Source organism: Oncorhynchus mykiss, chromosome 13 (genome assembly GCF_013265735.2).
Source record: "Oncorhynchus mykiss isolate Arlee chromosome 13, USDA_OmykA_1.1, whole genome shotgun sequence".
NCBI lineage: Eukaryota > Metazoa > Chordata > Actinopteri > Salmoniformes > Salmonidae > Oncorhynchus > Oncorhynchus mykiss.
Genome location: NC_048577.1, coordinates 27,071,260 through 27,082,964, shown reverse-complemented (window position 1 = coordinate 27,082,964; position 11,705 = coordinate 27,071,260). Strand labels below are relative to the sequence as shown.

Sequence of the window (11,705 nt, the reverse complement as noted above, 5' to 3'; positions counted from 1 at the left end):
ATTAAAATGTTGTTTCAGTATGTCCACGATGGGACTCGGGCCTTTAGATATATCAATGGAGGGATTGCTGCGTATGCCAACTTTAACAACATCGCGGGCCCTTCCCATAAGCCTGCCCATAACCTCAACTGCTTGGTCCATCACAGACACACCCCTCTTACGCATGTAAACCATTACCATATCCTCCCACTCATGCACTGTGCACTTTTCAGAGCCATCCCCCCGAAAGTACACCGGTTCCCTGATATCAGACTTCAATACCAGGTTCAGGCCTGACACATCCATACCCCTCGAGCTGCATACACTCCCCATAACATTGTCCCCAACATGTCCAACAATTGCCTTTGACTCCAAACAGGAGGCAATGTTCTCCCCAATGGAATGACCAATCTGCTGTACTATGTCTGCTATGAAATCCATGGAGACCTCCCCAATCCCTGTATTTGGCAAAACTCTTTCATACACATCCTTGGGCATGTCCATGGGTAAACTATCATCAAAACCCTCCAGTTTGGGCATAGGTGTAGAAGTAACTGGAATTTTGGCCGAACCCCTACCAACAGATGGTGACAGATTAAATGACAGGAAACCCCTACCTCTCCCAACACCTTCCATTTTAACAATGGGAAATCAACACCCTAATACAAATGTAAATAGCAAAACATGCATATATATATATATATATATATATATATATATTTTTTTTTTTAAACCTCACGTCAAAATCTAACCTATATCTAGTACACTGGTAAAACTCACCCTACTTATATCAGATATACATTAGAATTGCAAATAAACAAGTAACACAAAAGTTATCATTTATCTTTGAAGAGCCTCAGCCAGAGAAATCATCAATTTCGATAATAAAACGTTCTAGTGGCGCCCTCTTGAGGCGAAATGCGATATCGCCATAAACTGCACCAGCAACGTCTTATCTGATTCTTCAACAGCAACCACGGCGAAGTTCTGAGATGGAAATCCAGCGAAGGATGATCCGATCCAGAAGAACGGTCACGGCACCACTGTAACAGTACTCTGCTTGCTTTGTGTACAATAAGTCATCGACACGGAACTCCAATATGTAGCACCAGTCATGTAGCTTTATTCTGATAAGAACGACACAAAATTGCACGTCATGCAATGCACGTCTCATCATCCAAAAATGTTCGAATAACATTTACAAACAATTTGATATAAATTGTACATTTAAATCATCACTTGAGAGTATAAAAATCACTTTTGATGTACAGTGCTTTGCAACCAACAACTTACCGCTGGTTTGGCGCTTGCTCACTGGGACGATTCTAACTGGAACATCCCCCCTCGTAAGCAAGCTACGCAAACCAGCCAATAAGATGCCATGTTGAGTAGGTGAAGGCAAAACAAACTCAAACCAAAAACCCATTGGCTTAACAATAGTGGCAAGGGGAATCACCAATATAACCCTGTTACACCTCTGGGGTCAAAATGATGTCAGAAGTATGGTTCAATGCAAATGTGTAGTGGGTGTAAAGTTTGTTTTAAATTCTCACTCATTAAACACGAATGCTTAACACATGCTTCTCTTCGAACGACTTAATATAATATTAAACTTTTATGAAATAAATGAAAAATAAACGTTTGGTTCCTCAACTGCGTTGCCCACTCCAGTCAGCAGATGGCGATGTGCGTATTTTAGGTTCAGGCGAAACTGCCAGTGTGACGTATAATCTAGTGGACGGGACGCTCCTTCAACAACAACAGCTAGTCAGACACCTCGGTAGCTTTCTAGCAAACATAGCTACACCATTCAAGCTCTTTACACTGTTTTGGTGTATATTAGTCGCTGTGTATTAAATACACTTCTGTCGTATGTACTTGTTGGCCCATTTAATTATATATTTACGTTGTTTGTCAGCTAGCTGGTTTGCTAAATTAGCTTAGAACTAGGCTAGTCGCTAATGCTAGCTAGCTAACATCCCCGACCATGAGTTCCCTAAGCTACTCTCCTCCTGATAAAGAAGAGGAGGTCTGCTGGACGGAGGAAGAAGCTCTTGTCAAAGAGGAGGAGGAAGAGGGGGCTGTTACAAATCAAAAACAAGTAGAGGGTGAGGCTGTTACCGTGAAAGAAGAAGATAAATACATTTCAGTGAAAGAAGAGGAATACTCGTTCAGAGTGAAAGAGGAGGAGGAGGATGTTACAGTAAAAGAAGAGAAAGAGGAATATGCAGTTTTTGGAGTGAAAGAGGAGATGACTGTCACATTGGAGGAAGAAGAGGAGGTTGGAGATCAGTTTAACACCAGTAAGTACCGTCTCTGCAGTCGTTGAACCAATATGCAGTAAAGGGGTTCTACTCTTTAATGTCGTTCTATAGGAATGGCTGAAGCTACACTACAAAACTATCAACAAAACGTTAACAATTGATCAAATGCATCCAATGACAATGCCTGAAATACTGAAATTTCAGTATTGAAATACTCCTCAATATCTCCTATTATATTTGCCCAAGATGTAGTCTCAGAGGGGCAATCAGCAGTTGTTACATTCATTTTGGGACTGTTTCGTGAAGAATTCTCTTATAAATGCCTCAGGAGCTTAGTTAAACTGTCATACCCCAGCAGAACCCCAAATATAAGCTTTTTTTATTTGAACGTTTGTCATTAAATATAAACAAACACTTTATATCCTCAAAACATGGTCAAAACTAGAATGTCGATATCATGGAGGGTTGCATTTCTCCAGCCCCATCCCTCAGCTTTTTACCGAAACGGGCACGGCGTATGCTTTGTTATTGTTTCTACTGCTGATTGCTGCCCCCGTTACTCCTCAAGGTCCAAGGACTGTATGTTTTTCAGAGGTAGACTGGTAGACTAAATGTGAATCGATTCTCAATTGTGATACGTTTCTGGAAACATAAATCGCTGTACTTTCATATCACGTCAACATAAGTTCACACAATACTTAAATATCACATCAAAATAATTTCACATCAAAATAATTCCACACAATAGTTTCAAATTACATCAAAATAGGTAACCAGTCGCGAAGCCCCAAAAGGTAAACCAAATTATTTTCTCCTCATTTCTCCTTCCTTCAAGCTTCTTTTTCTTATTTGCACTTTATATGGCGGTTGGCAACCAACTTTAAGGTGCATTACCACCATCAATTGGACTGGAGTGTGGACCTCAGTTCATCTTTCAATCACCCACGTGGGTATATACCAAGACAGTCATGAAGAGGGCACAACAAAACCTTTTCCCACTCAGGAGACTGAAAAGATTTGGCATGGGTCCCCAGATCCTCAAAAGGTAATCAGCTGCACCATCGAGAGCATCCTGACCAGTTGCATCACCGCCTGGTATGGCAACTGCTCGGCATCTGAACGTGAGGTGCTACAGAGGGTAGTGCGAACGGCCCAGTACATCACTGTGGCCAAGCTTCCTGCCATCCAGGACCTATTTAATAGGCTGTGTCAGAGGAAATTACAAGCGGTACTGGAGCACCAAGTCTTGGACCAATAGTCTCCTAAACAGTTACTACCCCCCAAGCCATAAGACTGCTGAACAATTAATAAAATCGCCACTGGACAATTTACATTGACCCCCCCCCCCACCCCCTCCCTTTTGTGCAATGCTGATACTCACTGGTTGTTTGTTACCTATGCATAGTCACTACTCCCCCACCTTCATGTACAGATTACCTCAACTAGCCTGTACCCCAGCACACTGACTCGGTACCGGTGCCCCCTGTATATAGCCTCGTTATTGTTATTCTCATTGTGCCACTTTTTATTACTACTTTTTATTTTAGTCTACTTGGTAAACCTTTTCTTCTTGAACTGCACTGTTGGTTAAGGGCTTGTAAGTAAATAATTTCACAGTAAAGTCTATGTTGGTGTCTTGACGGATTTGTGAAAAAAATTCCCGTTTTAAATGGGATATTTTTTCAGGACAAGATGCTAGAATATGCATATAATTGACAGCTTTGGCCGCAATTTCCGGTCGATTTCTCAGCCAAACGTGAAGAACAAACGGAGCTATTTCGCCTACAAAAATAAACTTTTGGGAAAAAATGAACTTTGGCTATCTACCAGGGAGTCTCGTGAGTGAAAACATCTGAAGTTCATCAAAGGTAAACGATTTAATTTTATTGCTTTTCTGATTTTCGTGACAAGGTTGCCTGCTGCTAGCAAGGCATAATGCTATGCTAGGCTATCGATAAACTTACACAAATGCTTGTCTAGCTTTGGCTGTAAAGCATATTTTGAAAATCTGAGATGACAGGGTGATTAACAAAAGGCTAAGCTGTGTTCCAATATATTTCACTTGTGATTTTCATGAATAGGAAGATTTTCTAGGAAGATTTATGTCTGTTGCGTTATGCTAATTAGTGTCAGATGATGACAACGGTCCTGTTCATGGGATGGGGTGTCACTAGAGGTTAACTGCACCTGTTTGAACTCGTTACCTGTATAAAAGACACCTGTCCACACACTCAATCAAACAGACTCCAACCTCTCCACAATGGCCAAGAACAGAGAGCTGTGTAAGGACATCAGGGATAAAATTGTAGACCTGCACAAGGCTGGGATGGGCTACAGGACAATAGGCAAGCAGCTTGGTGAGAAGGCAACAACTGTTGACGCAATTATTAGAAAATGGAAGAAGTTCAAGATGACGGTCAATCACACTCGGTCTGGGGCTCCATGCAATATCTCACCTTGATCATGAGGAAGGTGAGGGATCAGCCCAGAACTACACGGCAGGACCTGGAAGAAGGAAGAAGAAGGATGAGTACAACCCCAAGAACACCATCCCAACCGTGAAGCATGGAGGTGGAAACATCATTCTTTGGGGCTGCTTTTCTGCAAAGGGGACAGGACGACTGCACCGTATTGAGGGGAGTATGGATGGGGCCATGTATCGCGAGATCTTGGCCAACAACATCCTTCCCTCAGTAAGAGCATTGAAGATTGGTCGTGACTGGGTCTTCTAGCATGACAACGACCCCAAACACACAGCCAGGGCAACTAAGGAGTGGCTCCGTAAGAAGCATCTCAAGGTCCTGGAGTGGCCTAGCCAGTCTCCAGACCTGAACCCAATAGAAAATCTTTGAAGGGAGCAGAAAGTCCGTATTGCCCAGCGACAGCCCCGAAACCTGAAGGATCTGGAGAAGGTCTGTATGGAGGAGTGGGCCAAAATCCCTGCTGCAGTGTGTGCAAACCTGGTCAAGAACTACAGGAAACGTATGATCTCTGTAATTGCAAACAAAGGTTTCTGTATCAAATATTAAGTTCTACTTTTCTGATGTATCAAATACTTATGTCATGCAATAAAATGCAAATGAATTTCTTAAAAATCATACAATGTGGATTTTTGTTTTAGATTCCGTCTCTCACAGTTGAAGTGTACCTATGATAAAAATTACAGACCTCTACATATTTTGTAAGTAGGAAAACCTGCAAAATCGGCAGTGTATCAAATACTTGTTCTCCCCACTGTATGTGTGTGTGTGTGTGTGTGTGTATTTTTTTTTAAATATTTTTTTTAAATGTTTGACAACCCTCCCAAGAGGTGTCTCATTATTGGGATTCATTGCTGATTTCTACCTGTAGCTCACAGTGAGGTGTGTAGTCATACAGGTTAAGGGCCCTGTTGGAGATTGGTGGTTGGTAGCGGAGTCAAGGGAACAAGCAGGGTTGGACACGGCCACGTTATTATCCCCACACAGTCTCTGTGGTTCATATGAACCCCATTCATGGGAATTAGATTTGATTACAAATCTCCCTTGTCTGTTACTACAGAAGGGTTCCTTCCCCCTGTCCCATTCCCAGCTAGGTTACGAGGCGCTTTGTCACCAGTACCTATGACTGGTTGATAGGGTAGTGGTTTCCGTCTGGCCACTCTACAATAAAGGTCTGATTGGTGGAGTGCTGCAGAGATGATTGTCCTTCTGGAACGTTCTCCCATCTCCACAGAATAACTTTGAAGCTCTGGCAGATTGACCATAAGGTTTTTGGTCACCTCCCTGACCAAGGCCCTTCTCCCCCAATCGCTCAGTTTGGCCAGGTGACCAGCTCTAGGAAGAGTATTCCATTTAAGAATGTTGGAGGCCACTGTGTTCTTGGAGATCTTCAATGCTGCAGAATTTTTTGGGGTACCCTTCCCCAGATCTGTGCCTCGACACAATCCTGTCTTGGAGCTCGAAGGACAGTTCCTTCGACCTCATGGCTTGTTTTTTGCTCTGACATGCACTGTCAACTGTGGGATCATATATAGACAGGTGTGTGCCTTCCAAATCATATCCAATCAATTGAATTTACCACAGGTGGACTCTGAACAAGTTGAAAATACATCTCAAGGAAGATTAGTGGAAACAAGATGCACCTGAAAGCAATTTCGAGTCTAATTGCAAAGGGTCCGAATACTTATGTAAATAAGGTATTTCTGTTTATTAACTGTTTTCACTTTGTCATTGTGGGCTATTGATGACACCCCTCTAAAACCAGATAGCCTAACCATCAGAAAAAACTCTTCCTTAGCCTACTCCTCCCACTGCTGCTGGCCTTTGTAAATTCTGATGTTATGCTTCTATAGTTTCTGGTAATAGACTACACCAGCAGTCGTTATGCTCCTATAGTTTCTGGTAATAGACTACACCAGCAGGCAGCAACCTTTTCCATTTGTAGTGCCAATTTATCTGACCATTTCTACTGATCTGGTGCCAGTTATGATTTTCATATTCACATTTTACTGGAACATTTTAATTTAATTTATAATAGTAAAAATAATTATAATAGTCTTTATCTCAACATCATGCTCTGTGGTTAATCTACATTCTATTTAAATGAAAATTATAAATACATTTTTTATTTCCATTGCTAAATTTAAATAACCTACATAAAGCTAAAAAATGCTAACATTGCAGACTGCAGGTTGAAAATATCCTAATAAAAATAAATATCTTATAACTCAAATTGGCTGCACATGGCCTGTCTACAGCGAACTTGAAACATTGTATCAATTATCAACTGGGTCAAACTCGAGTTTGCAAGCTTGCAACATTGTATAAAATATTCTGGACCCTTAGTTTCCCTCGCCATTGAGTTCGGGACAGACACAGCTGTCGGCTATTTGTGCAAAGGATAAGAAGTAATCAGGTATTTTATGACATTTCCACTGCATCAGAGCACTACATTTTTCCCTTTCATGCCGAGTGGTAACCGAGTGGTGAGAGTTGGAAATATTTTACGAAAATACTTTGAGGAACTATTGGCATTAGCAATTGATTTTGATTAGACTTTGTTTACTTGCTGTTTGAGGTGAAAAAAAATACTTTGAGAAGCTCCACAACTCATTAGTGGGGGTGCGTTAAGACAATCAGAAATACTATCAGACATCCCCAAATGTGCACATTTATAGGCCTACATAAGCACGCAGGACAGGTAGTCTAGTCCTACTTCTATATGTGTAATCGGGTGCCCGTCCTTACTCAACATTGACAGGAGTGTTTCAAACAAAAGACAATGAATAAATTGACAAAACTGACGCGCCTTGAAGGGTCAGGTCTGGGTGGTCTGCCAGGGGCCGTTTCGTTTAGTATCTGTTTGGGTCGGCATTGGGAATGATTGTATTTCCCCATAGTATGTTGTAACGAGGTTGACCGACTGAAACGGAGTGTAACTTTGATTATATTTACTCTTCCCTGAAGGAGGGAAATGAGGTACAACACCTGTTTGGCCCCTCCCTTTCCTGGGTCGGTGAAGAGCGGTATTACATTTAACAAATAAATCCGAGCCTCACGCTCATCACCTGTGGAAGGCGGGGCTTCCAGCGAGGTGTGAATTTAATAGTATGTTGTACCTAGTTTCCCTCATTCAGGGAACAGTAGTTATAGTCATAACATGTGGATTTAATAGTATGTTGTACCTCGTTTCCCCCCTTCAGGGAACAGTAGTTATAGTCATAACATGTGGATTTAATAGTATGTTGTACCTCGTTTCCCCCCTTCAGGGAACAGTAGTTATATTCATAACATGTGGATTTAATAGTATGTTTTACCTCTTTTCCCTCCTTCAGGGAACAGTAGTTGTAGTCATATGATGAACTTCAACTTAAATACGGGATCTTGCTGTCGGACAGTTTTTGGTATTCTGAAATGCTCTCTAACAATGTAACATTTAGTGGCTCCTTATTTTACGCTGGGAAAACAGTTTTCATGGGCACAGAAATCCTAAATCATTTCAGGATTTGCAAAATCCAATATTTGTAACCGAGAGTCACCTTAACTTTATTGACAACACCCAAATGGATACTGTCATTTACGCGGTTCTTCAATAATTACACATCATTCTTAATAGTGTAGCAATTTAGTTACAGTCACATGTTCAACTATCGTCAGCTGATCCAGGAAATCATTTTCTGAATGACAGTCACATGACAAACATCACGACATGCAACAACAACCAAAGTACTTCAAATCAAATGTATTTATAAAGCCCTTCTTACATCAGCTGATATTTCAAAGTGCTGTACAGAAACCCAGCCTAAAACAACAAACAGCAAGCAATGCAGGTGTAGAATCATTCATTACTCTGGTAAAGACCATTATGATATGCTCCACATTGGATCCAACATCCCTAACAAATTGATGTTTATAATGTGTTATTGTCTGCTTGATTTACAGTAGGGTCTCGTTAGTCTGTTTGGAGACAGAGATACTTAACTCATAATGTGTAGAGTACTGTTCCTTGATGGATAGGCTATTACACAACACACAGAGCTATTTTCCTTAATTCAGAACATTTAGAATGACAAAACATTACAGAGTAACCTAGTGGGATTATTCACAAAATTATCTGGTGATCAAGTTTTGAAATGTCATGACAAAGACATTTTAGTTTCCATATTTCACCTGAAATATTAAATGATTTATAGTCTGAGGTCTACGTTGTTGTTAGGTGAAGTTATGGGTCCTACAGTTCGTCTATGTTGTTGTTAGGTGAAGTATGGGTCCTACAGTAGGTCAATGTAATTGTTAATGGAAGTTATGGGTCCTACAGTAGGTCTATGTTATTGTTAGGTGAAGTTATGGGTCCTACAGTAGGTCTATGTTGTTCAGTGATGTTATGGGTCCTACAGTAGGTCTATGTTATTGCTAGGTGAAGTTATTGGCCAATTTAAGTACACTTAGTTTACAAACGCTCATTGACAGACTTGTAGCAAAGCTATCCAAAGAGCATTTTACTGGTGGAAGTGTTTTTTTAAAGTATACAGCAGTTGATTTGCGACAACACATATTATATTAAGCAGGACATTCAAAGGAGCCTAACAATTATAATCCAAAGTAGTGTGAAATATACTCATAAGCAATCTGGAAATGTCATAAGCTGTCAGCCTATGAGAAATCCCCTGACTTTTCCCCCATGGTGGTGAATTAGTGAATAGTTTCCTTGAGTAGCACTCATGATCTTGCACTGTAATATCCAGAATACATTGTGAAAAACTAAAATCTTTGCTCACAGGCAAAAAATTATTTAGTCAGCCACCAATTGTGCAAGTTCTCCCACTTAAAAAGATGAGAGAGGCCTGTAATTTTCATCATAGGTACACTTAAACTATAACAGACAAAATGAGAAAAAAATGAGAAAAAAAATCCAGAAAATCATATTGTAGGATTTTTAATGAATTTATTTGAAAATTATGGTGGAAAATAAGTATTTGGTCAATAACAAAAGTTTAGCTCAATACTTTGTTATATACCCTTTGTTGGCAATGACAGAGGTCAAACATTTTCTGTAAGTCTTCACAAGTTTTTCACACACTGTTGCTGGTATTTTGGCCCATTCCTCCATGATGTTTTGGGGCTGTTGCTGGGCAACACATACTTTCAACTCCCTCCAAAGATTTTCATTCTTTCCTTTACACGGATCAGTCGTCTTGGTCATTTTGTAGAAAAACAGCCCCAAAGCATGATGTTTCCACCCCCATGCTTCACAGTAGGTATGGTGTTCTTTGGATGCAACTCAGCATTCTTTGTCCTCCAAACACGACGAGTTGAGTTTTTACCAAAAAGTTATATTTTGGTTTCATCTGACCATATGTCATTCTCCCAATCTTCTTCTGGATCATCCAAATGCTCTCTAGCAAACTTCAGACTGGCCTGGACATGTACTGGCTTAAGCAGGGGGACACATCTGGCACTGCAGGATTTGAGTCCCTGGCGGCGTAGTGTGTTACTTATGGTAGGCTTTGTTACTTTGGTCCCAGCTCTCTGCAGGTCATTCACTAGGACCCCCGTGTGGTTCTGGGATTTTTGCTCACCGTTCTTGTGATCATTTTGACCCCACGGGGTGAGATCTTGCGTGGAGCCCCAGATCGAGGGAGATTATCAGTGGTCTTGTATGTCTTCCATTTCCTAATAATTGCTCCCACAGTTGATTTCTTCAAACCAAGCTGCTTACCTATTGCAGATTCAGTCTTCCCAGCCTGGTGCAGGTCTACAATTTTGTTTCTGGTGTCCTTTGACAGCTCTTTGGTCTTGGCCGTGGTGGAGTTTGGAGTGTGACTGTTTGGGGTTGTGGACAGGTATTTTTTTATACTGATAACAAGTTCAAACAGGTGCCATTAATACAGGTAACGAGTGGAGGACAGAGGAGCCTCTTAAAGAAGAAGTTACAGGTCTGTGAGAGCCAGAAATCTAGCTTGTTTGTAGGTGACCAAATACTTATTTTCCACCATAATTTGCAAATAAATTCATTAAAAATCCTAAAATTCGATTTTCTGTTTTTTTTCTTCTTATTTTGTCTGTCATAGTTGAAGTGTACCTATGATGAAAATTACAGGCCTCTCTCATCTTTTTAAGTGGGAGAACTTGCACAATTTGTGGCTGGCTAAATACTTTTTTCCCCCACTGTATACTACATTCATAACTAGTGGTTTCCTCATTACCAGATATGCTACATCCATAACTAGTGGTTTCCTCATTACCAGATATACTACATCCATAACTAGTGGTTTCCTCATTACCAGATACACTAGATCCATAACTAGTGGTTTCCTCATTACCAGATACACTAGATCCATAACTAGTGGTTTCCTCATTACCAGATATACTACATCCATAACTAGTGGTTTCCTCATTACCAGATATACTACATCCATAACTAGTGGTTTCCTCATTAGCAGATATACTACATCCACAACTGGTGGTTTCCTCATTAGCATGGAGGAGTTTATACAACCAGATACAATGCTTTGCTGGAAGTATTTACTCCCTTGGCATTTTTCCTATTTTGTTGCATTAGAACCTGTAATTTAAATAGATTTTTATTTGGATTTCATTTAATGGACATACACAAAATAGTCCAAATTGGTGAAGTAAAATTTAAAAAATGACTTGTTTAAAAAAAATGGTTAGTCTGTTTGCACACAGATGGATGTCTAAACCCACTGCCCATTTCCACAGGTGCTCTTTATGATAGAAAATAAAGTGGTGATTCACAGAATGAAGTATAGTGTCTTTTTGGGTCATTGAACATTCTTTGTTTTATTTGGTTGTTACTCTAATTTAGTCTGATGATATTGCCCACTCACTGTCTGGCTGACAGTCTGTGAACTGAGTTAATCTAGTACCCACAGAATGAATGTTGTGGGTATTTAATTCTTATACATTTAACAATTATTTTATTGCCTTTATTTCAATATTATAGATAACATCCCAAACT

The 11,705-nt window shown here is 40.3% G+C and overlaps 1 protein-coding gene across 2 annotated transcripts in view; it reads left to right on the top strand.

Moving 5' to 3' along the window:
- Positions 1–2,143: 2,143 nt before the first annotated feature.
- LOC110485125 (zinc finger protein OZF-like) overlaps positions 2,144–11,705 on the top strand; it is a 31,046-nt gene continuing 21,484 nt past the window's right edge. The window contains exon 1 of one of the 2 annotated variants that reach the window (XM_036942393.1): positions 2,144–2,282. In XM_036942393.1, coding sequence (XP_036798288.1) covers positions 2,231–2,282 — 52 coding nt within the window. In that variant the 5' untranslated portion in view covers positions 2,144–2,230. The remainder of the gene's footprint in view (positions 2,283–11,705) is intronic. The other variant, XR_005035714.1, reaches the window with a different exon arrangement.